The sequence below is a fragment of the Emys orbicularis genome, chromosome 10, assembly GCF_028017835.1.
Source record: "Emys orbicularis isolate rEmyOrb1 chromosome 10, rEmyOrb1.hap1, whole genome shotgun sequence".
NCBI classification, from domain to species: Eukaryota; Metazoa; Chordata; order Testudines; family Emydidae; genus Emys; species Emys orbicularis.
The window spans coordinates 26,263,223-26,288,628 of record NC_088692.1 but is presented as its reverse complement, the minus strand read 5'-3'; the positions used below and the strand labels follow the sequence as shown (position 1 = coordinate 26,288,628).

The 25,406-nt window shown below is 44.1% G+C and overlaps 1 protein-coding gene across 5 annotated transcripts in view; it reads left to right on the top strand.

Annotated features, from left to right (window-relative positions):
- The first annotated feature begins 5,744 nt into the window (after positions 1-5,744).
- The window catches only part of ABAT (4-aminobutyrate aminotransferase), an 81,651-nt gene continuing 61,989 nt past the window's right edge, over positions 5,745-25,406 (top strand). For 3 of the 5 annotated variants that reach the window (XM_065411950.1, XM_065411949.1, XM_065411948.1), the window contains exons 1-3: positions 5,778-5,858; positions 6,760-6,789; positions 8,407-8,524. In XM_065411950.1, coding sequence (XP_065268022.1) covers positions 5,826-5,858; positions 6,760-6,789; positions 8,407-8,524 — 181 coding nt within the window. In that variant the 5' untranslated portion in view covers positions 5,778-5,825. Of the gene's footprint in view, positions 5,859-6,759; positions 6,790-8,406; positions 8,525-18,654; positions 18,675-25,406 lie in introns of all 5 variants that reach the window. The other 2 variants (XM_065411945.1, XM_065411946.1) reach the window with 2 other exon arrangements.

Sequence of the window (25,406 nt, the reverse complement as noted above, 5' to 3'; positions counted from 1 at the left end):
GCAGACCATCTGCGGCCCGGCAGCCAAAGAACAGTTAGGCCGACCGGCACCACACACTCCTGGCCGCACGGCGGGTCCTACCAAGACACCACTGCTGATGGCCAGGCCAGTTATGGGGCCACCCACCCCTGAAGGCAGTAGAGCGTCTCCGGACCGCAGGCATCATTCCCCTTTGCCACGGCCCAGGAACCTGGCACTGCAGCCTCAGTCTCCAGCCAGGAGGCCCACATCTCTGATACCACGGTCCCCACCAAGACACGGGACTCCGGAGTCACAGCACCGATCCCCATACTCACAGTAGCTTACGTCCTCCCGCCAGGGATCGGCAAGGCGCCAATCACCATCGCCTCACGCTGCTCCCAGGCATCGGTTCCCTCCAGTACGGGATCATTCCTGGTCATGGCACCGGTCGCCGGGGTCCCGGTACTGTTCTTCAGGCAGGCTCCGGTCCTCGCCTTTTCCATACTGGTGCCGATGAGGCACAGTTGACAGACTCAGGCTTCGACAGCCTCGCCCTGGTCACCAGAAAGGCAGTGGTCCAGGTCGGAGTTCAGCCCTTCCCCTGTAAAGGGCGAATTACCTCCCAGCCAGGAACTTGCCAAGGCACCTGCTGCACCAGCATGGGGTCAAGGGCAATGGCCTGCCCAGTGGCAATGCTGGAACCTGTGGGGGTGTACCTGTTATACCAGCACCTTACTCCTATCGCTCCTCCCAGGCTGCATTGGACACGCGCAGCGCAGCTGGCACCGGAGTCGGAGCGTGGTACTGAGTCGGATGCGGGAGCTTTGCGGGAGGCTCCGGAGGCCACAGAGCAGTTCCCAATTGAGGAAGGGGATGCTCCCCACCCTCCAGTGGTGCAGTCGTCCTCGTCATCCCCAGATGAGGTGGTGGCAGAGCCCTCACAAACCAATAGTCCCCTCCAATGACTTCAGGGAGCACCAAGGCCCATAGGCGCCGACTCTGCACCCACCGGCAGCTCCCCACCCCAGCTCACCTCCGCCTCCTCCCCGAGCGTGCCGCGGCTCCTCTTCTCCCCCTAGCTCCCAGTGCTTGCCACCGCAAAACTGCTGTTTCGCAGCGGCAAGTGCTAGGAGGGAGGGGGAGGAGGGGGGACGCAGTGTTCTCAGGGAAGAGGCGGAGGCGGGGCGGGGATTTGGGGAAGGAGTCCAATAGGGGCAGGGAGGGGGCAGAGTTGGGGCGGGGACTTTGGGGAAGGGTTGGAATGGGGCGGGGCAGGGGTGGGAGGGAGCGGGGCAGTGGTGGAGTCAGGGTGGAGCCGGGCCGGGGGGAGGAGGGAGGATTGAGCACCCACCGGCGCCAGGAAAAGTTGGCGCCTATGCCAAGGCCTGCTCAAGAGGGTGGCTGCCAACCTGAATTTGGAGGTCAAGAAGCTAACTGAGAAATCCGACAACCTCTTCAATGTCATCCCTCCTCTGCCCCAGCCCAGGTCGCATTGCCTGTCAACCCAGGAGTCCCTGTCTTCCATTCCGCCTACATCCAAGAAGGTGGAAAAGAAGTACTATGTCCCCGCGAAGGGGTTTGAATCCCTGTACCCGCACCCTTCCTGTCTTCATTAGCTAATTGGCTGTTTGTTGAAAGTTATAAAAAGCTAGATTGGATACATAGGCTGGTGCAAATAAGAGAGAGCTGTAGTGACTCTGGGAAGGAGGAAAAGGGGATTGGGGAGGGAGACTGTAGAGGATCTTGTCTTTGAAGTAGGTGATGTGTTCCTGCACAGAGAGAAAGGGCAGGGCAGACTGAAGGAGAGACCAAGGCAGTAAATAGATGTTTGGAAGGTGTGGGACTGAGGGAAGAGAAATAGAGCTATTTGCCAAGGAAAACTGCAGAGCTGGAGGAAGAGAGGATAAATTTGTGTCATAGAGTACATTGTGATCTCATTCTCTGAGGGCAAAATTAAGGTTATTTTAGTCTATTATCTGCCTTTTAATCTTTGTGACTTTATAGCTGAGCTACTAAATGTACAGCCCTTATCGGCTATGAATTGTGTCGCTTTTAATGAACTTCAGAACTTTTATATCCAGTAACTTCTCTGGTGAAACTACTTTGTCATGCAGCCCACTATTTATACCACTGCTAAACAGGAGTGGTACAAAAATGGAGTGACATTGCTTTCCAAACAAAGCTCATTAATAATGCACTTCCTTATGGTGTTGTCACTTAAACTAAGGTGTAGCACTCAGAATTAAAACTGATGAGAATAATTGTAGTCAGTGGCCAAGATTTTCCAAAGTGAGCAGCAATTGAGAACTCAGCTAGAGACAACTTAAACGTGGCTGCCATTCAGAGGCTGGGTGCTCAGCACTTTTTGAAAATCAGACCTCTTTAAGGTGTCTCAAGTTGGGCACCCAAAAACTGAGGCATATAAAATTACAAGTCATTTCTGAAAATCTTGGCCAAATAGTTCTATTCAAAATGCAAATGCACTCTGCTGAGAAATGCAGGTGTGAAATTCCTTCCATTATTTCTTTTACTAAATATTTATTTCAAGCAAAATTATGCTTCTCAAGCCCCTTCTGAATCTAAAATCTTGTGGGGGAAAGTGAGCCTCCAGAATGGAGCTGTGGAATTCTGTTTTATTTTTCCGCGGTATAATTTATCTGCAGAAAAGTAGAGGGTTAGACAGCTGATAATACTGCACGCTGCTACAGGATGCTTTCCATAAACCTGGGCATTTGCCTGCCTTCCCATATGTTTATCTTTCTGGAGCTCTGGTACATTCTGTTGTTTCACTTTAGGGGTGATTGGCAGATCTGTTCCTGGCACTCCATGTGATATTGTTGAATGGTAACTTCTACCTGTGCTCTGATGAATCCAACTAGCGTCCATTTACCAGGTATCGACCTGGTGTAGGAGTGGTGCTACTAAAGCTCTGAATCAGTTACACCAATTGAGATTAATCTACAGCAGATAATTTGTTGGGGAATGGCCCTTGGGTACCCACAGCAAAAACTGTGGATGAGAATGTTAGTTTGGTTGTACAGTTAATAAGTTTGCTGTAGTTGAAGAGTACAGAGACAAGCTTGTTGTCTTTTTTTTTCTTGGTTCCCTGATAATGCTCTGGCATCTGTACTCTCCTTGCTGTGGATGTAACTCCCATCCTACTTTAATGGAGATTACAAACATGCATGTTTAGAACTTAACATGGCTAGGTCCAAATGTAACAGGGTAGTTTGCCCCTTGGGACTGAGAGGGCTTGGGAACTGGGAGCAGCCAGCTCTTGGATTCAGATCCAGCTGCGAAGGGGACAGGTGGCTGAGAGAGCTCAGATGAAGAGGGGAGCTGCAAGAAGGAAGTGGGCTCCTGTGGCAGAGGTGATGCAAAGGAAAAGGTTCTATGCCCCTACAGCCTACTTTGGTCATGGCAATAGCTTTGTTTTAGTGTTACTTTGTGAGTCTTGTGTTTGAATTTATCTACCCTGAAGGAGTGATCTGAACAGACTTTGGCCATGGTGTTAGTCCTTCCTGGGCTCAGGGACAGGCAACAGCCTACACTGAGTTTGTTAGCCCACTCTACTTCCCCATGTTCTGGTGGCTACACAAGCAGCCTTCCTTTTGTCCAGACTTGTCACTTGGGGGCTATCTTCATCCTCTTCTGCTCCGCCCCATACATCTAGGCCATGTTCTCAAAAGCTTGCTGTTTCTTCCTATGCTTTCTTTCAAAGGTGCTACATTTTATGTATCCTGGCAGCTACAACACTCGTCTGTGCCCTGATCATCTCCCATCTTGATTGCTGGAACCACCTCCTGATACGCACATCTTCCCTGCCAGGCAATCAGAAATCCACTCCATAAAATGACTTCTCACCTGTTGACCTGAGCACAGATGGCCCTCCCAATTCTGGTTGCTTAACCTCTCTGTACTTTGGTTTTCCCATGTGTAAAGTGAGGAGAAGGATGCTCACCTGTATAAAGGGTTTTGAGATCTTCAAGTAAAAGATACTGTAATAATGAAAATTATATGGAAACTATGGGGCTAATCCAACTCCTAATAAAGACAGTGGAAAGACTCTGGTTCCAACAGGAAACTAATCAACCCATGCGTGGCCTTCAGGCTCTTACCTTGGTACTGCATCCCTTTGTGTCTCTTGAGTGACAGGAGATATCATAAATAAATAAATAAAGTGTTTTTTTTTTTTTATTGTGAAGTGTCAAATTATAATCTGGAAAAATGTAACATTGAAACTGTTTTGGCCTGCATCCCTGAACATGGCAAAGGACTCCTCAGAGTATGTATCGCTTTAAATATCCTCTAGTGCTAAGTTGTTGCAGTTCATTCGTCTGCCATCTGACAGGATCATAGAAAAATTCACAACAAATGCATGTTATACTCACTTTGAATATGCACTTAATGTTTTATATCAGACGTTCAGTGAAGTAATTGTCAGTATTTGTGACAGTTGTCTGTATTATTGGATAAAATCCCATGTATGTATAATAGGACCTAGCTATTTTTAAGGAAGTTGGTATTTATTAAACATTTTGGAATATATCTTACAAATTGATGGGATGATTTTAGGGGTATGGTCTACTAATAATCTGTGGATTGATATGTGCTGTGTTGCTAAGGGCTGATTGATTAGTATTTGTACAGAGCATCACAAATGTAAAGCACGCTTATATTGCTGCTAACTATTAGCAATATCAGGTTTGCAAAATTTCCTTTGCTTAGCACTTTTGATCTGTAAGTACTGCTTATTACGTACTTTAGCACTCTGAATACTTTGTGTCCATATCAGTATACACAGGAAATTAATGTGGACCCTTGACTAGAAACTCCACTGATAATGTTTCCTTGAATGTGATGTAAGTTTAAAAACCTTAAGATCCTACAAGATTTGCCTTGCTCTTTTTCATCACATGTGAACGCCTCAGATTTTACTCAGTAAATACCGCTTAGATTGTATCTTGTGAACTGTTTTACTCTTAAATATTAAACCTTACAGTTTTGGGGTGGACAATAGAAAAAGCTATTTTCTACATCCTTTAAAACCACACTCAAATCCTATATTTTGCAGAAGTTCCTTTAAAAAACTTGAGCAGTCTATTACTGATGAAGCATGGTAGTTTTCTGCCTTTCTGCTTCATTAGAGATGTCAGGTCTGCTATCTTTCCTCCATTACACGCATGGCTACAGAGCAGCAGTCTACCCATAGGTCAGAATAAAGATAACCACAATATGACCCAGCTCTCTGAGCTGCAGTGCATGCTGTCTTAGTCATGCAGTATTCATTTGTTTAACAAAGCCATTTTTCTTTTCTGAGGTATACATCTTCTTTTACACCCTTAGAATTATTACTAAGCATACCGTAAGAACTTTCATTTGAGGACTCCATGGGAATTTTCAAATGGTCACTGCACTTCCCATCTTACAGATGAGAGTCCAGGGATAGATTTGCTCAGTGTAACACATCAAGTCAGTAGCAGAGATGGAAATAGAACCTAGGATTCCTGACTCCCATTCCCCCTTCTCTACAAAATAGACTATGTCTCCTCTTCTCTAGTGCCGAGCTGGGGAGACCCATTTCTGATCTCACTTGTACTGGGATAATGCTACTGTCTTCCTTGAAGTTACTCCTAATTTACATTGGTACAAAATCAGAATCAGGCCCTGAAAGTTTTCTTCACAGAGTACAACATAGATATCCTCAGCTATTGGATATTCTTATAAAGAAGAAGAATTGGATATTTATTTTGGGGGGAGTTTGTAATTTAGTTTTTTCATTGTTTTTATTTCTTACAGGGCACAGATTGATCAGTCAAACTGCAGCTAAAATTGATGTGGACTTTGATTATGATGGACCGTTAATGAAGACAGAAGTTCCTGGGCCTAGGTCCAGAGTAAGTTCACAAACTGAGGTGGTTTCACACACACACACACACACACACACACACACACACACACACACACACACACACACACACACACACACACACACACACACACACACCAGCCATATTTTGATTGACCAAAACACAGTACCATGCCTGATATATAAAAAACGGGAGCTAAAGATTATTGTTATCCTAAATAAATATTACAAAATACACAGAATCCATTTTCTTTCGAAGACCCCCAGAATGACAGACTAAAATGGAAGAAACAACACTAAAGAACATCAATGTTCCCAGAAGCAAGACAATAACTGTGCACACACTTAGATCAGATTATGAAAAGAGTTAGACAAATGTCAGGTTGTCTGTATGTCAAAATATTTTAAGACAAAACTCTCCTCCCAGATCTGCATGAAAGCTCTCACCTGTAAAGTTCTGCTTCTATAGTGTAACTTCAATGGTGCAAGTGGTCCAGTTGCACCAGGGCCTGCAAGATGTGGGGGAGGGGTAACTAAAGGAACTGCTGGGGAGATGGCGGAGTATCTGAGTAAAGATTCGCAATGGCTGATCAGAGAGGAGATTTTGCCCTTTGTGTCTAACCTCCTGGTTTCCTAATGTCTATTGCTAGAATTAAGAATTAGAAGCAAGTGAGTCTAATGAAACCTCCCATCTGCAGGAGAGCAAAGTGTATTTGCTTGTCTCCTAGTCCTCCAGTTGGAACACTGAACTGGTTGTGCCGATTACAAATTGATACTTTAGTTTTGAAAGTGGCATGAGGGTTTCAATTAGCTGGACATTATTTCCTTCTGACAGAGTCAAGTATTTAATAGAAATCATTAAAGCAGTTCAGTTGAAGTGTACAAACTATGTTTATCATGCTCTTGATTTTTTTATTATTTCCTTTCAGGAGTTAATGAAACAGTTAAATGGAATTCAGGTAACTCATCAAATTTATTTTTTGCTGCCAATCTCTCAGCGTTTCCATTTTAAAATCAGATTTTCTAGCGTTAGGTTCATACTGCAAAACTAGGCAAAAAAAATTTAAATTTAGGAGTAGCTGTGACAGACTGACAGTATCCCATAATATCCTGAACAAAACTTATGGAATTAAGATAAACTTTATTGAATAAAGTTAAACATTATTGAATTGGGCTTAATACCTTTGGGGTAAACTGTATTACAAATGCAATTGTGTATGTGTCACTGTGGAATTGTATGTATTGTTTCAAATAGGGAGGGGGATGCTAATATACTTCCTCCATTATCAGCCTTTGAAGCCATTCTCCCCCCCCCCCCCCCCCCCACACACACACATACTAGTTCAAACTGGCTTCTCCAAAGACTGACAGCCAATGGAAAGGAACTCTGGTCCACAGCAAGCCCCATCCTTAGGGAAGGATTGGAAGAACTTGGCTTACTGGGGCCTATAAAACTGTGTGCTTGTTCTGAGCTGAAGCTGTCATGAACTTGTAACCACAAGGAAACCACGAGGGTGGGGTGTTGAAAGACTGCTCTTGCCTGAGCCTGTGTTAGAATTGTGGTGGTCTCTGGTTAGCTTCTTAGCATGTGTGTAGGTTCTTTTATTGTTTTTTATTATGTTTTCTTTGTAATGCTTTTTACCTTAAGAATAAAGTAGGCTTGCTTAGAAAGAGCTGTATGTTACTTACAACTGTAGCAATCAGTCTGTTATCAGTCTCTGAAGAGCAAGTAAGCAGGTTTGTTTAGGCAGACTATCATTGCTGGGAGTAACACAGGGAATCAGGCCACTGAAGGGGGAATACAGGTGCAATTGCCCTTAATTGTGACCATAGTATTTTATGGTTAAATTATTGTACAATGTTTAATAAAAACTAACTCTATAACAGTTTTTAAATTCTGAAATGTTTTGTGAAGTCAGTGTGCCCTATTGTTTATTATTTACCTCCTTAGGGATTCCTACTGAATGTGGTGATTTTTTAATTGCTATTAAGCAGAGGATATGAGTATAGGAATCTTTGAGCTTAAAAGTATGTCAATATAACTATATATTTCCTTGACCAAAAGAGCAATTCTGCAATGTGCACACTTGATTTATGTGCAGAAACTGCACCCTTGCAGTTGTTCGACTTTATTCACCAACTGGTCCATGCAAGGCCTTCCCCCCCACACACATAGTGTGTGTGCGGATTATTAGAGGAACAGATTGAGTCAGGAACACTGTGTTTTATTCTCTATTTTGCCCAAGGTCAAATACTGAGTCAGTAGCAGAACATTATCTTCATTTAATTCACTGAATCTTGTAAAACACCTTGAGAGCCTTAGATGAGGAAGTGTGAAATACTGTACTGCATTCTGTTCCCTCCTGTGTCCCTATTGCAATTCTTATTAAAATCCATTTTTTGTAAGAGGCTACAGTAAACTTAATTCCCATACAACAGAGATGTGTATATTTGTATTTTATCAATAGATATTTTTAAAAGGTTTTGCTATATATGTCCCCCACTTACTATCTCCAGATTGAACTGAATATTCTGCCACATGCTAGATTTAATGGTTTATTTTTTTTTCCTGTAAGAATGCAGAAGCCGTGCACTTTTTTTGCAATTATCAAGAGAGCCGAGGGAACTACCTTGTAGACGTAGATGGCAACCGCATGCTGGATCTCTACTCTCAGATTTCATCCATCCCAATAGGTAAGAGCCAGATTGCGCTAAAGCTCTTGGTTTGCTATGGAACTGCTCCTTTCTCTCTCAATCTCTGCTGGAGAAGCTGATTCATTAAACAGTGAAATAGCTGACACCATGTATGCCTCATTGCAGTCACAGTGCTTCACTGCTCTGTATTCCATAACTGCATCTCTATATAGCTGGAGGATCTGCTTTAGGATTCAATACACATGGCTCACTTGAAGCATATATTGGGACCTAGAAGGAGCCATAGTATTAATCTTGGATTGAATCACGGGTGGTGGAGGGTTCTATAACTTTTAAAACAAGTTCCTTATTAAATTTAATGGCCTAAATGCAATATTTGACCAAGCATATTGCCTTAGACACAGCTGCCCTTCTGAGACAAAGACTGTCCGCCCACTCGACCTCTTCCCAACTGCAGACAAAACACATTCATTTGAAGGCATTCTTATCCTCACATCTCTCTTCTGTAGATACCAAACATGTTGCTTCTGAAATCCATTTTCTCTAGTTCCTTATGAGTCTGTGTGATGAAATACATTATTCACATACTGTGGGGCTAGCCCTGCAGAGTTCCCTTGGTGTTATCATATACCTGACCAGTGCTAGCCCACTTTGTACATTGTTTATGTTGATCACAGCAATTGAAACAATTTGGTTCTAAAGTATTTAAGCTAGGTCATCCTATATGGACTTGCTAGATACGTTTGCACATCATTAGACTTGAAAGAATCCAAAATTAAACCAAACAATGTTGTTTAAATCAAGTCTTGTATTGCCCAGAATTCAGGTTCATGACTACTTTCTCTTGCTGTTTTGGTCCCATACCATACTTTTGTAAAAGGTCACCTGGGGAGTGAGTCTGGAAGTTTAGAATAGAAGAGGAAGTATTTACCCTCTAGTTTGAAAGGTCAGATGCATTAACCAAAGTTGTTAGCATACGCCAACTGGTTGCTGATCTTGACCCAGGTCCTAGAGGACAGGTGTCTACATTGGAAAAACTACCTCTAACTGTCCTTCTGTCGACACTCTCAGCAGAGAGGCTAAATGGAAATGGGAACTGAACCTCACTCCCATTCTAGAGGTGATACGTCTGAGCCAGTACTACGGCACATTGATGGGAAGTCAGGGAAAGCTTGCTGTAGCCCTACTGCGTTAAACAGTGGATGGAAGAGTTTGCTATCTAGGGCTGTCAAGTTGACACCTTTCATCTAAATTCACTAAAATAAAGGTTCTTTTCATAGAATCATAGAATATCAGGGTTGGAAGGGACCTCAGGAGGTCATCTAGTCCAACCCCCTGCTCAAAGGAGGACCAACCCCAACTAAATCATCCCAGCCAGGGCTTTGTCAAACCTGACCTTAAAAACCTCTAAGGAAGGAGATTCCATCACCTCCCTAGGTAACCCATTCCAGTGCTTCACCACCCTCCTAGTGAAAAAGTTTTTCCTAATATCCAATCTAAACCTCCCCCACTGCAACTTGAGACCATTACTCCTTGTTCTGTCATCTGGTACCACTGAGAACAGTCTAGATCCATCCTCTTTGGAACCCCCTTTCAGGTAGTTGAAAGCAGCAATCAAATCCCCCCTCATTCTTCTCTTCTGCAGACTAAACAATCCCAGTTCCCTCAGACTCTCCTCATAACTCATGTGCTCCAGCCCCCTTATCATTTTTGTTGCCCTCCGCTGGACTCTTTCCAATTTTTCCACATCCTTCTTGTAGTGTGGGGCCCAAAACTGGACACAGTACTCCAGGTGAGTCCTCACCAATGTCGAATAGAGGGGAACGATCACGTCCCTCGATCTGCTGGCAATGCCACTACTTATACAGCCCAAAATGCCGTTTGCCTTCTTGGCAACAAGGGCACACTGTTGACTCATATCCAGCTTCTCGTCCATCGTAACCCCTAGGTCCTTTTCTGCAGAACTTCTGCCTAGCCACTCGGTCCCTAGTCTGTAACAGTGAATGGGATTCTTCTGTCCTAAGTGCAGGACCCTGCACTTGTCCTTGTTGAACCTCATCAGGTTTCTTTTGGCCCAATCCTCTAATTGGTCTAGGTCCCTCTGTATCCTATCCCTACCCTCCAGCGTATCTAGCACTCCTCCCAGTTTAGTGTCATCTGCAAACTTGCTGAGAGTGCAGTCCACGCCATCCTCCAGATCATTAATGAAGATATTGAACAAAACCGGCCCCAGGACCGACCCTTGGGGCACTCCGCTTGAAACCGGCTACCAACTAGACATGGAGCCATTGATCACTACCTGTTGAGCCCGACGATCTAGCCAGCTTTCTATCCACCTTATAGTCCATTCATCCAGCCCATACTTCTTTAACTTGCTGGCAAGAATACTGTGGGAGACCATATCAAAAGCTTTGCTAAAGTCAAGGAATAACACATCCACTGCTTTCCCCTCATCCACGGAGCCAGTTATCTCCTCATAGAAGGCAATTAGGTTAGTCAGGCATGACTTGCCCTTGGTGAATCCATGCTGACTGTTCCTGATCACTTTCCTCTCCTCCAAGTGCTTCAGAATTAATTCCTTGAGGACCTGCTCCATGATTTTTCCAGTGACTGAGGTGAGGCTGACTGGCCTGTAGTTCCCCGGATCCTCCTCCTTCCCTTTTTTAAAGATGGGCACTACATTAGCCTTTTTCCAGTCATCCGGGACCTCCCCCGATCGCCATGAGTTTTCAAAGATAATGGCCAATGGCTCCGCAATCACATCCGCCAACTCCTTTAGCACCCTCGGATGCAGCGCATCCGGCCCCATGGACTTGTGCTCTTCCAGTTTTTCTAAATAGTCCCGAACCACTTCTTTCTCCACAGAGGGCTGGTCACCTTCTACCCATACTGTGCTGCCCACTTCGGATGCAAGTATTCAGTATTTTAACACCACTTTCATCTTCTGTGGCTGCTGGTCCATTTAACATTGCTGACCTGAACTGGGACTGAAATAGCAGATAGCATTTCCGTTTAATGTTTGTAAAGATTGTAGAAAATGGAAAGCACCATATAAGAGCTAAGCATTGTTATCAAAACACTTAATTTAAAAGTTTGCCATTTCATAGCCTCTTTTGAAAACAGTCCAAATATGTAGCTTCGAGATGCATAGGCTGCATTAATTTGATTGGACTTGTATAAATCTTTCTTGTTTTTGTAAGTGAAAATGTATGGTTCCTTTGGTGTTTAAGTTTGTACTTCAATCCACAAAGAATTGGAAAAGGAAGCAAAGAACCAGTTGTGGAATCTAATATGATAAAACTGGAGAAAAGATTAGGCTATAGTGCTGATTTAAAATTATGGTAGCAGGCAGATTGATGGTCAAGGGACTGAAGGATGGAGTTGTCAGATTCTGGAAAACTGGGTTAACTTTTGAGAAATATTTCAGTGGAAAGGAAAATCAGGCAGTGATCTAAGCACAGTTGCAAAGAATGCAGATTTATGACCACAGACTGATTGGTGTACTTGTGCTGTATACATGTTACTTCTGACTTGTTTAAGGAAATGTTTCTGTTGGAAGAACACCAGCAAAAAGTTATGGGGCTAATTAGAAAGAGATATACCCTATGTAGAAATTGTGATAATTCAGTCATCGCCACATACTTCTCTTAATCCATAATTTAGCAATGTTTGAGTCATTGCAGCATTTGTAAAGTCATAAATCTTTGCATTAATCTTTTTGCATTTATATTATCAAATAACATGCTTTTCACATTGCACCTTAATAAATGTATAAGTATTCCAGAACTCCTCACTACTTGCACCTAATTCCCATTAATACAATTGCTGTGCTTTCTCTCTGAGGCCGCTTTTGGGAAACCAATTTGGTTGGCTCTAATGTGTAAATAACAGTGGTTTTAGGGGACACTGTGTGCACTAACTACATCTAATCTAAATGGATTTGACCCTGGATTTCTAGAAATGAAAATGAGTTTGGTATTATCCTAGCCTCCCATTCATCTACATCACAAAATTGCCACGTGAGACAGGGGTCCTGGGGAAAAAATAGTGTGTGATTATGTAATTAAAAATTGTATCATAATTCAGACACACAAGGGGGCCAAATTGAGGTTGCAGATAGGAAATGCCAGAATTTATGCTAACTTTAAAGTGCATGACTTTACAACCTTAGTGTTCTTTTAACTTGGGGTGTGTGTAGATGTGCAAAAAGTTGTTACTGTATATATGTATATATTTATTGTGTATGTATATTGTATGCTTATATTTGAAATATATGTCTAGAGCACATATGCCATGCTTATTGGGAATCCTTAAGAAAAGGATAGATAATAAGACAGAAAATATAATATTGCCTCTATATAAATCCATGGTACGTCCACATCTTGAATACTGCGTACAGATGTGGTTGCCCTATCTCAAAAAAAGATATATTGGACTTGGAAAAGGTTCAGAAAAGGGCAACAAAAATGATTAGGGATATGGGAACGGCTGCCATATGCGGAGAGATTAATAAGACCAAGGGGGATATGATAGAGGTCTATAAAATCATGACTGGTGTGGAGAAAGTAAATAAGGAAGTGTTACTTCTCCAAACACAAAAACTAGGGGCCACCAAATGAAATTAAAAGGCAGCAGGTTTAAAACAAACAAAAGGAAGTAATTTTTTCACACAACACGCAGTCAACCTGTGGAACGCCTTGCCAGAGGATGTTGTGAAGGCCAAGACCATAACAGGCTTCAAAAAAGAACTAGATCAATTCATGGAAGATAGGTCCATCAATGGCTATTAGCCAGGATGGGCAGGGATGGTGTCCCTAACCTCTATTTGCCAGAAGCTGGGAATGGGCGATCACGGGATGGATCACTTGATGATTACCTGTTCTGTTAATTCCTTCTGGGGCACCTGGAATTGGCCACTGTCGGAAGACTGGATACTGGGCTAGATGGACCTTTGGTCTGACCCAGAATGGCTGTTCTCATGTTCTTATTACTGGAGTCAGGTGATGGCATTCATGAAAGATATGTCTGGGTGTATGTAGTCCAGATCCTTTAAGAAATTTGTTTCTCAAATCGTGTACTAATCACTAATTATCTTTTAAAGTTGTTCTAGTCTTCACCGTATTTTGCATGTAGTTGCCACAGTAATGGGAGCATTATCAGTTCTTAGATGCCTGTCAGGAATTTGCAAAAGGAGATGGCTTAATATGTGAAACACAAATTATTCCGATTAGAAAACAAATCTGTTAGGATAAAATCACCTTTGGTACAAGATCTCAAAAAACTCTGTAACTTAATAATGAAAAATACCTGACAACTCAAACTCCTTTTCACGTGAAATCTAAAATAAAATGAACAAATAAGATGAGAAATGCTGGTCTTGCTTAGTCAATGGAGAAGAAACTTCCGTAACAGGCGAAATGATTTAAGTAGACAACGGTACTTGCCCATTGCTGTATATTGTTAACACCCCATTGCTAGCATCCTCTTCTGGCACAGAGCAAGTGGGTTGGATTTTTCAACAGTGTATGGTAGCTTAGGTCACTATATTGTACTAAGTCAAATTCTTCCCTCCATTTTTCTCTTTCTCTCCTTCTTGGTGGTAAACTTCATCCCATCTACACATCTGAAAAAAACAAGTAATAATTCTTCCCCAAAGTGTAAATTAGAAAAATCCTTTCCCAGTTCATTGTAAAAAAAGTGAGTATGTTTGTTGAACTACGTTGTTACCCAGAAGTGATTTATATGAACATCTCTGTTATCACACTGTAGCTGTCTAATGAGAAATGGGGAGGAATGGGTTAATTGGTTGCATGCTGTCTACAGAGATGAAGTGCTGTCAACTTTGGGTGATATTCTTGGGGCAGGGTTAAAACATGGAAAAGTAGATTTATGGGAAATGAATGGGATTTGATGATATGCCCATCCAAGGTGAAGGAGGGGGAATGTTTGATATATCCATTCTAATACTTTACATAATTTTCAGTGGTGAGCTTCAAAGATAGAAAAGAGTCGAAACAGTGAGCAAAGATTATGGCTTGGAATTAAATTTTCCAGGCTCTTCGGCTAGTCAAGTGTGGCTCTTCCTTCGCCCATGCCAAAGTTCTGTTTTTCATGAACAGGAAAGTCTCACTTAGGGTATGTCTACAATATGAGAGTAGTTCGATTTTACTTAAATCGAATATGTGGAATCGATATTACAAAGTCGAACGTGTGTATCCACACTAAGGGCAGTAATTCGACTTTGTGAGTCCACACTAACGGGGCAAGCATCGACATTGGAAGCGGTGCACTGTGGGCAGCTATCCCACAGTTCCCGCAGTCCCCGCTGCCCATTGGAATTCTGGGTCGAGCCCCCAATGCCTGCTGGGGAAAAAAATGTGTCGAGGATGGTTTTGGGTAACTGTCGTCATCCAACCGTCACTCCCGCCCTCCCTCCCTGAAAGCGCCGGCGGGCAATCATTTCATTTCGCGCGCTTTTCTGGTGAGTGACAGCGCGGACGCCACAGCACTGCGAGCATGGAGCCCGCTGCGACCATCGCTGCAGTTATGGCCGTTGTCAACACCTCGCACCTTATCATCCACCTTTTCCAGAGGCAGATGCTGAGAAATCGGGCGAGGAGGTTACGGCATCGCAGTGAGGACATGAAGTCTGAGAGTGGCATAGACCTCTGGAAGCTTGCAACGCCAGACAGCTACCGGTCAGTCGCGATCCACTTTGGCGTGGGCAAATCTACCGTGGGGGTTGCTGTGATGCAAGTAGCCAACGCAATCGTTGAGCTACTGCTGTCAAAGGTAGTGACCCTTGGAAACGTGCAGGTCATCATAGATGGCTTTGCCGCGATGGGATTCCCAAACTGCGGTGGGGCTATAGATGGAACTCACATCCCTATCCTGGGACCGGACCACCAGGCCAGCCAGTACATTAACCGAAAGGGCTACTTTTCAATGGTGCTGCAAGCACTGGTGGACCATAGGGGATGTTTTACAAACATCAACGTCGGATGGCTGGGCAAGGTTCATGACGCTCGTGTTTTCAGGAACTCTGGTCTGTTTAGACGGCCGCAGGAAGGTATTTACTTCCCGGACCACAAAATAACTGTTGGGGATGTGGAGATGCCTATAGTGATCCTCGGGGACCCAGCCTACCCGCTAATGCCCTGGCTCATGAAGCCCTATACAGGCGCCCTGGACAGTGAAAAAGAACTCTTCAACTACCGTCTCAGCAAGTGCAGAATGGTGGTGGAGTGTGCTTTTGGACGTCTCAAGGGGAGATGGAGAAGCTTACTGACTCGCTCTGATCTCAGCGAAACCAATATCCCCATTGTTATTGCAGTTTGCTGTGTGCTCCACAATCTCTGTGAGAGCAAGGAGGAGACCTTTATGGCGGGGTGGGAGGTTGAGGCAAATAGCCTGGCTGCTGATTACGCCCAGCCAGACAGCCGTGCGATTAGAAGAGCCCAGCGGGACACGCTGTGCATCTGGGAGGCTTTGAAAGCTAGGTTCCTCAGTGAGCAGGGTAACCTGTGACTATTAACTTTGTTTAAAGAGAAGCTGAACCTGCCCCCGTTTCTTTACCCAGTTTATGTTAACTATCCTCTGCAGCTACATACCCCGTTCACCCCGTCCCCCCCCTTCCAACACACGTTTAAAAATAAAATACATGGAACTTTGTTAATGAACACTGTTGTCTTTATTACGGGTTTCGCGGTAAATGGTTGAAACTGGGATGCAGACTGTGGTGGGGAGCGGGCGTAGTGATGGAAAGAACGCTTATAAACTCGAGGAATGACAGGCTCCTGCTCCTAGAGCGGTCCGCAGTGCTGGACTGGTTGTTTCAACGGAGCCTGCCACCCCTCCTTTTCGGGAATCTGTGTTTGGGAGCTATGTGACTTTGTGGCAGGGGGAGGACGGTTACAGATCCCCTGCTGCGTGGCTCTGTGATCCAGGATAAGGACCGCTGCATAAGATCTCTAACCGCCCTCCCCCGCCACAAAGTCACATAGCCAACCCCCACACAACATGAAAACCACCTCCCAGACTGACCAGGGTGCCTAGTGACTGCAATGTGTGTGTGACCTGCTGCTGAACCTGCCCCCGTGTCTGTACCCTGGTAAAGGTGACTGTCCTCTCCAATTACCAACCCCTGTCCACCCTTCAAACACACTCTCCTGTAAAAGAACATGATGGAAACAGTAATTAACAGAAACGTATTTTTTATTAGCAACTACACAGTTAGGGGATGAAACTGGGACGGGGGCTTGGGTGAGGCGGGAAGGAAAGGACTTATCAAATTTTGGGGAATGAGAGCCTTCTGTTACTTGAGCAGTCTGCAGGGGTGGAGTGACAGTTTTCACGGCCCCTGCCGCCCCTCCTTCTTGGGACTTTGGGTGAGGGGGGTATGGGACTTTGTGGCGGGGGAGGGTGGTTAGAGATAGACTGCAGCGGGGCTCTGTCCTCCTGCCTCCGGTCCTGCAAAACATCCACAAGGCGCCGGAGCGTGTCCGTTTGCTCCCTCATTAGTCCAAGCAGCGTTTGAGTCGCCTGCTGGTCTTCCTGCCGCCACCTCTCCTCCCGTTCAATGTGTGATGGATGGATTTGGGACATGTTCTCCCTCCACTGGGTCTGCTGGGCCGCCTCGGCTCGGGAGCAGCCCATAAGTTGTGAGAACATGTCGTCCCGTGTCCTTTTCTTTCTCCGCCTAATCTGCGCCAGCCTCTGGGAGGGGGATGCCAGGGTAGGTCGGGAGACGGTCGTAGCTGTGGGATGGGAAAAAGGGAGTGAATTCCTCACAAAGATAATTTTTTGTGAACAATGAACATAGTCTTTCTCTGTGAAGAAGACCATGCACAGCACCTATCACATGCGCAATCAGGACAAGGTCGAATTTTCGGCCTTCGCATTCAGTGCCTGGGGTTTTGCACTGGAGATCAGACAAGCGGGGCAGGACAGCGGAATTCGGGTAGCAGGCTGACATGGTAAGCCGTAGACTTTTGGCTGCTTAAAACTTAAATTATAGCAGTGCCCTCCTTTCACGTTCAAAGCAATGCTCCTAGTGTTGGCCAGTTCCTGCTGCCGGCAATCCGGCAAGCATGAACTCTGCCCCTGTCCCACCCTCTCGCGGCTGTCCCCGGGAAAGATCCCTGTATGCTGCCCCTCTCCCGCCTCCACCGCGTGGCTGTAAACCGCCGGTTACAGTTCTGTAAAGGAACAGGCAAGCAGTCCCAACAGTAACATTCCCCTAATTCAAAGCAGGTCACCATGAGCGACATCACTCTGCTGAGGATTTCTGGGACAGAGAAAGACCGCATGCTGCGTGAAAGCCAGCAAAAACCAGGGCCGTATGCCGCCATGCTCTGCAAGGCAATGATCCCGGAGTACTTGATGATAGCCTGGCATGGAAAAGTTTCCTACCACAGAGGACCCAATAAGGCCGCTCTCCCCAGGAACCTCATGCAAAGGCTTTCCAATTACCTCCAGGAGAGCTTCGTGGAGATGTCCCATGAGGATTTTAGCTCTATCCCCGGATATATAGACCTTCTTTTCCAGTAGCTGCACTGGCAAGGACTAAAAAGTAGAGCGCCTAGGGCAAACTAATCATCATAAACCGGACATTGTTTGATTCTTTTGCAGTAGTTGCACTGCCAAGGACTAAAACGTTAAGCGCCTAGGGCAAACTAATCATGAAAAACCCATTGTTAATATTGTTAATATTCCTGTTCTGTTCAAAATAAATGTTTACATGTTTTAAACACTTACCGACTGATCCTTCCCCTGATTCTGGCTCCGGGTTAACGCCTGGGGACGGTTGGTAGGGGATCTCTGTGAGGGTGATGAAGAGATCCTGGCTGTCGGGGAAATCAGCGTTGTAAGCGCTGTCGACTGCCTCGTCCTCCTCATCTCCTTCCTCATCTTCCCCGTCCGCTAACATCTCCGAGGAACCGGCCGTCGACAATATCCCATCCTCAGAGTCCACGGTCAGTGGTGGGGTAGTGGTGGCGGCCGCACCTAAAATGGAATGCAGTGCCTCGTAGAAACGGCATGTCTGGGGCTGGGATCCGGAGCGTCCGTTTGCCTCTTTGGTCTTCTGGTAGCCTTGTCTCAGCGCCTTGATTTTCACGCGGCACTGCGTTGCATCCCGGCTGTATCCTCTCTCTGTCATGGCTTTTGAGATCTTCTCGTAGATCTTTGCGTTCCGTCTTTTCGAGCGCAGCTCCGAAAGCACGGACTCATCGCCCCACACAGCGATCAGATCCAAGACTTCCCGATCAGTCCATGCTGGGGCCCTCTTTCTCTTCTGGGATTGCATGGTCACCTCTGCTGGAGAGCTCTGCATCGTTGCCAGTGCTGCTGAGCTCGCCACGATGTCCAAACAGGAAATGAGATTCAAACTGCCCAGACAGGAAAAGGAATTCAAATTTTCCCGGGGCTTTTCCTGTGTGGCTGGTCAGAGCATCCGAGCTCGGACTGCTGTCCAGAGCGTCAACAGAGTGGTGCACTGTGGGATAGCTCCCAGAGCTATTAGCGTCGATTTCCATCCACACCTAGCCTAATTCGACATGGCCATGTCGAATTTAGCGCTACTCCCCTCGTTGGGGAGGAGTACAGAAATCGAATTTAAGAGACCTCTATGTCGAACTAAATAGCTTTGTTGTGTGGACGGGTGCAGGGTTAATTCAATTTAACGCTGCTAAATTCGACATAACCTCCTAGTGTAGACCAGGCCTTAGTTTGATTTTTCAGAATGCAGTACTCAAGAAATGAAAGACGAAAATGGAGCTCTGCAGCTAGCTGAAAAAAGTCCAGAATTTTATCTGATAGGTAATGAATTTCTCAGAATTGTAATAGACCATCCTCCTGTCAGCTGATGAGAATGATAGACTATAACTGCTAAGTGAATTTATTGCCAGATAGACGGCATCAGAGACTTAAATCCTCTACTCGCAGAACAAGTACAGCACAGACAGTGGAAGTGTAGCACCCAATTACATTGCTCTGTCAGTGTGCCTCCCATCTGAATCAGAGAGATGATCTTTAGGGGCAGTTCACTATTTGTTCCCATCCCATCCTTAGCACTCCATGACTTTTGCGATATGAACAGGTGTGAACTAAGAACTGGGGGCATGCTTTATATTAGGGTACATTTATATATAGTTTATAATGGGTTAATAAGTGATTGATAGACATCATAATAAATGCATAATGAGTGGCTATGGAATCCAAGAGATAAAGTTGCTGCTAATCACATCAGAAGGTATTATAGATGGTTATTACAACCATCTATAATACATATTGCTCATGTCTATAACATCTATTAATAGTTTATTAACCCTCTATAAATTGTTTATAAATGTGCCCTTAATATAGTGAGTGACTAGAATTGGAATGAAACCCACCAACTCACCTCCATCTATACAGTGAAACCCCCAGCAGATAGAAAGGACTTCTGGACTTTACTTTCTTGGTTCAAACCAGTGACATAAGTGTAGAAGACTCCCTAACCTGTTACCAGTCCCCTCCGTCATCCATTGCCCTTAGTTCAATACCTTTTTAAGTCTGCTTGAGGAAGAGAGATTTAGCTATCTGATCTGTCTGTTATATTCCTATACTGTATCTTCCATATCTGTTGTAGGCAGTTGGTGAGTTTGAGTATTTGATGCATATAAAAGCAAGGAAAGCCTAACATCAAAGGCTGGAGCTGGGTGTAATGCGAGTAATCACTATTGTTCCTATTCTGGGCCTTTCTTAAGCAGGAACTAACTGTGCCAGTGGATTAAAAATGTGGCCACAATGCCACAGACGTATGATGATAATGGCACCAACTCCTTTTTGTAATGACCCTAGTAGGATTTTTGTATTTCAGCATTAACCTGCTGCATTACCATACATTTTCAACAAATGAACATTTAAAATTATACCAATCTTCCCCTACGTGCAATGCAAAGTCATTAACTATGTCAGTTTCTGTAAATTTACAGAAACATGCTATGTAGATACTAATGCCTATATACTGGTATAAGCGCGCCCATGCTCAGTAGTCATACTGCTTTAACTTTAGTGGTTTCTAAACCAATGTAAAGTGGTACAAAAACTGTGTACACATCCCAAAGAAAGTCTGTGGGCTCTTTTCTATTAGAAAAATCCTCTCCTCCATTCTCACTCTCTGTCCATATGAAGTTGTAAGACGTCAGAATCCATTGGCAGTGTCTCTGCAATCAAGGCATCTTTTAAAAAAAAAAAAAAAAAAAAAAAAAAAGTTAATTGCTCCAAACAATTCCCCTGGCCTTTTTTACACCCTTCAGCTTTCTTATACAATGACATGGTGCAAACTGGCTTTTCTATACTCTGTTCAGCACAGCTCTACCTCTCAGGATCTGCTTTGGGTATCAGAAATCATAGCTGATTACCACAAGCCCAACTCTCATGCTCCAAACGCCACTTGTTTTGCTCCCTAGGGAGCATGGTGAAAATCCTGCAATTAAGGAACCATAGTTTAATTCTTGACAACTGCTCAGGGTATGGATTTAAAATGTGCAGAAACAGCAAGCTTCCTGAACTACATATATTTAATAAATTGTATAGCTCTTTGTTGGAGATCTGCTATGAAAAACAACATAATGTCAGTAGAGATGACTGGCCTCTAGGAGCATGAAGGTACTGCTAGACATGTGGCAGATGCCGGTGGAGCTAGGCTGTAGATCTCATGTTTTAGAAAAGGATACTTGAGCAAAATTATGTCAAAAAGTCAGCATGAATGTGAATACTTGGGTGAGGGCACTAGTCTTTTGTACTTATCTCTCTGCAAGTAAATCCAATAAACCTTGCATGGATCTGTTAGACTTTGTACGCCACAAGATTTAATAATGGACTGCCAGGCTAGAACATCCTTATCAGCAAAGACCGAGAAGTAATAAGCTCCTGTGCAGAGAGATAAGAAATGAAGTTTGAAAGACTCTTTAGACTAAAGACACTGGACTATTTCCTGCCAAATACCAATAGCTAAAACAAGGCTCTGGGAGATGCATTCCTCATCACATGGGATGTGCTGCTTCTCTGTGCCTTTCCTCCCTTTCCCCTTCTGTTCAGAGTACTCCACAAGATCCTGGGGGACAGAGCCCATGTCATCCTTATAGCTCTGACATAGCCACAACAGATCTGGTATACTTCCCTCATTTGCATGATGGTATGCCCTCTGATCTCTCTCCATCCAACTCCGTGACTCCTTTCACAGGTTGCAGGTCGCATCCTCCATCCCAATCAACCTGCTCCACCTGAAAGCATGGCTCCTCCATGGTTCTGGAATGTGGAAATAACCTGTTCGGAAGCAGTTAAACAAGTACTCAGTTAAACAAGTACTGTTTAATAGCAGGCGCGCTATGACTCGACACACTTACCTCCACAAATGGACTAGATTCCAATCCCGGTCCGCCTCCAATCAGGTCGAGGCAATGAGTGCTCCATTACCACTTATCCTGGACTATATTTTACAATTTAAGCAATTGGGGTTATCCACAAGCTCCATTCATGTGCATTTGGCAGCCATCATGACCTTTCACTACGAGATAGACGGCCACTCTGTCTTCACCCACCCTCTCATGGAACGATTCCTAAAAGGCCTCCAAAATCTTTACCCTCACATATGGGATCCAACCCTGGCTTGGGACCCTGGCCTCTTCCTACACTCTCTTACTAGACCTCTATTCAAACCAATGGCAATATGCTCTTATGTTCATTTACCTATGAAAACAGCATTTCTTGTTGCTATCACCTCTGCCTGGTGGGTTGGTGAAATTGGAGCATTTATGGCATACCCCCCATGCACAATTTTTCATGAAGACAAGGAAACAACTAGTGGGTCATCCATTTTGGATCTGGGGTTGAGCAACAGGGATGAATTGATTAGCGAGAAGGTCCCAGAGCTCATGCTGCAGTCCAAGCCTGAACGTCTGCACCACAATTAAACAGTCACTTAGCCCTAGCCCTAGCCCTGTAAGCCCGGGCCAGCCATGGGTGTCTAATTGTAGTATAGACATAAGCTAGGAGAATGGAAGCCCTGAGCTGCTGACCCAAGTGCCCTTGTTGGCAGTGGAACAGGCTGCCACCTCTTCGCCATTCCAGCCTAAAATGTCCATTATATTCTGCTTCTTGGACTTTTTCTTTGTTCATAATATTTATGTAATGATTAAATGGCAAGAAGAGGAACTAAGTTATCAATCTCACATGGATGTAAGTCCTGCTCAGAAGTGCTTGGGGGACCACAAATCCAGCAGCCTAGTAGGAGCTGCCCTGCTTTGGGGAAAGAGTCAGGCTTCAGGGGCTCCACCTCACTTGTCTGGGATTTGTATGCGGAGTAGGAAAGCAACAAGATGTACCAGAGGAGAGAGAAGAATGAACAACGTGAGGAGGGGGTCAGAATGGCAGAGGTTGGGGTATGGAGAATAAGAAGAGGATGGCATGAGTTAGGATGGACATTGTGTGTGGATGGAAAAATGAAAGAGAGTGGGGAGAGGACACTCTGAATTTGTGCTTTGGAGAGGGAGGGGGCATCTGAATAAAGGCAGCATATCTACACATTTTTACAACCAATATGAAAGTTAGTATCTAAGCATCTTGGATAGTAGACTCTGTTAATGTCAGCGTTCCGTAGGGTTTAATCTGGAGGTCTCTCATACAGCAGGTAGTTTTTCAACAGCAGCAGCTAATCACTTCATTCCCTCCAACATACCCCCAATACTTCCCCTGATAGATTCAATGCATACTCAGTTGTGTTGTCTGTGTCTGAGTAACCAGATCTACTTTCTTCATAATAATCTTAACTGATTCCTGCTAGCATGACACACAATTAAAATACTGTTGAGATTTTACTCATTGTAGACCAAAATATTCAAAACAGTATTTAAAATTGATCCTCTCTCATGTTAGTCTAATGTGTCAGTGCTTGGAAAGAAAAGATAGGCTGTTGTGATGAAACTAGAACAAGGAATTTAGGGGCATGATGTGCTTAGTTATAAAATCAATATGAAGTGAGACTCTGTCAATACCAAGGAAAATGAGATTTCCAAATTACCAAAGAGAGGGAGTATAAAATAATATGCTGGTTCCTGCCGGGGTCTTATATTATTTTAAAATCAGATTTTAAAATAGGTATACTAGGCCCCAGTCCTGCATATATCTACATGTCTGTTTACTCTTAAACATGCGAGTAGTCCCATTGACTAGTGATGGGCATAAGTTAAGCATCCTTGATTTAGTTAGCCTTATCAGCAGCCTGCAATACTGTAATGTTTCCCTGTGAAAAGGGCAGAATATATTCTTTCAATCTCAAATAGACTCTCTTGTTTTAGTTTAAGGAAAGCAAGAAGGAACCAGGAGAGTGCATGGTCTCAGCTGTAATACGCCACAGCAACTCTGAGAACAGAAATGCTTCTGCAGACAGGCAGAACCATAGGAATTTAAAGTTTCAGTACAGAGAAAATAAAATCATAAGTTATACAACATACATTAAAGCTACCACTGACCAGAAGGCTTGATTCTTTCCTGCAGTGACTTACTGTTGTTGATGGAATAGTATTTCAAAGGTTTGCTCCTTCTGTCTGCAGTGCTCAAAGAGTAGGTAATAGATGATTTTTCTTCCCCAGGATGTTGTGTTTGGGGTTCCATTTTGTGACTCTTGTGTTCAGTGTATATCTGTGCCTGTTTAGGGAACATACTTTGATCTGCAGTGATAAATGCTTTAGGTCTACATCTTTTCTAATTTAAACAATGGGAAAGAACAGCATCTGATAGCAAATGGAAGAGACTGGGTGCATGTGAACTGGCTGGGGATCAGTTGAGTTAAGACAAATTGATGCTAATAGGTAAGGAAAGCATTTTGATGAACAGGCTAAGGCTGAGAGTACAGCTTTGACTGCAGGAGTGTCTGACCTTTACCAATATAGATACCTGTTCAAGGTTACATTGGATCCATTATAGGCTGTAGATTCACAGATAGGAAGTAGCTACCATAGGTGGTGTAGTCACTAATGGCTGGCAACATTTCTCTCCAAAGCAGACTATGCCTCATTGATCAAGGTCCTATGACTCTCAGGCTAGATTATTTATATGCACTCTGGTTGGGGCTACCCATAACAAGGACTCAAGACCTTCAGCTAGTATGGAATGTAGCTGCTCTTCTCTTGAGTTTGGTGAGCCACATTGAATTCATAACCCAATCTGCTTTCTGCTCTGCATTGGCTATTTTTTTGCAGGTGTGTGAGTACTGTAATGTTGCACTCCATATGCTTAATGGAAATATGCTTATGAATATGACATAACTGGAATATGCTTTATGCTAAATACCCCTTGTATGGTGTCATTAGAAAGCTTGTAATCTACTAAGTGTGTTCATCCTATTTGTCTGCATGTATTATGTCTATATCTGGAGTTAGGAGAATAAGATATGAACTTGTATCACTGATGTAAACATATTAAGTGGAGGCCATTAAGGGTGCTTCAGAAACAATCAGTTGTAAAGGGTTACTTGAAAGCCTTCCTGTGTACGTGTGGGCCAGCCTATGGGGAATGGAGACTAGGGGTCTTACAGTGACATGTGACCATGTCACCTGATAATGAAATCCATCTTAAATCTGGTACTTTTACATTTAGAAGGAGGGGTGGGGACCCAGAGAGACAATAGATTCCCGCCTTGTGCCAAAGCTATAAAAGGGGGTGGAGCAGGACAAAAGGGGCTGCCAGTCATGAGGAAATCCCTGCTTACCACCTGAGATGTCTGCTGGAACTAACAAGGACTGTACCAGGGGAAAGGATTGGGCTGAGACTAGAAAGGAGTCTAGTCTGTGAAAGAAGCTTATTGGAACATTTCTAAGGTTGAGATATTACCTGTAATCAGTTTCTTAATGTATTAGGCTTAGCCTTGCATGTTTTT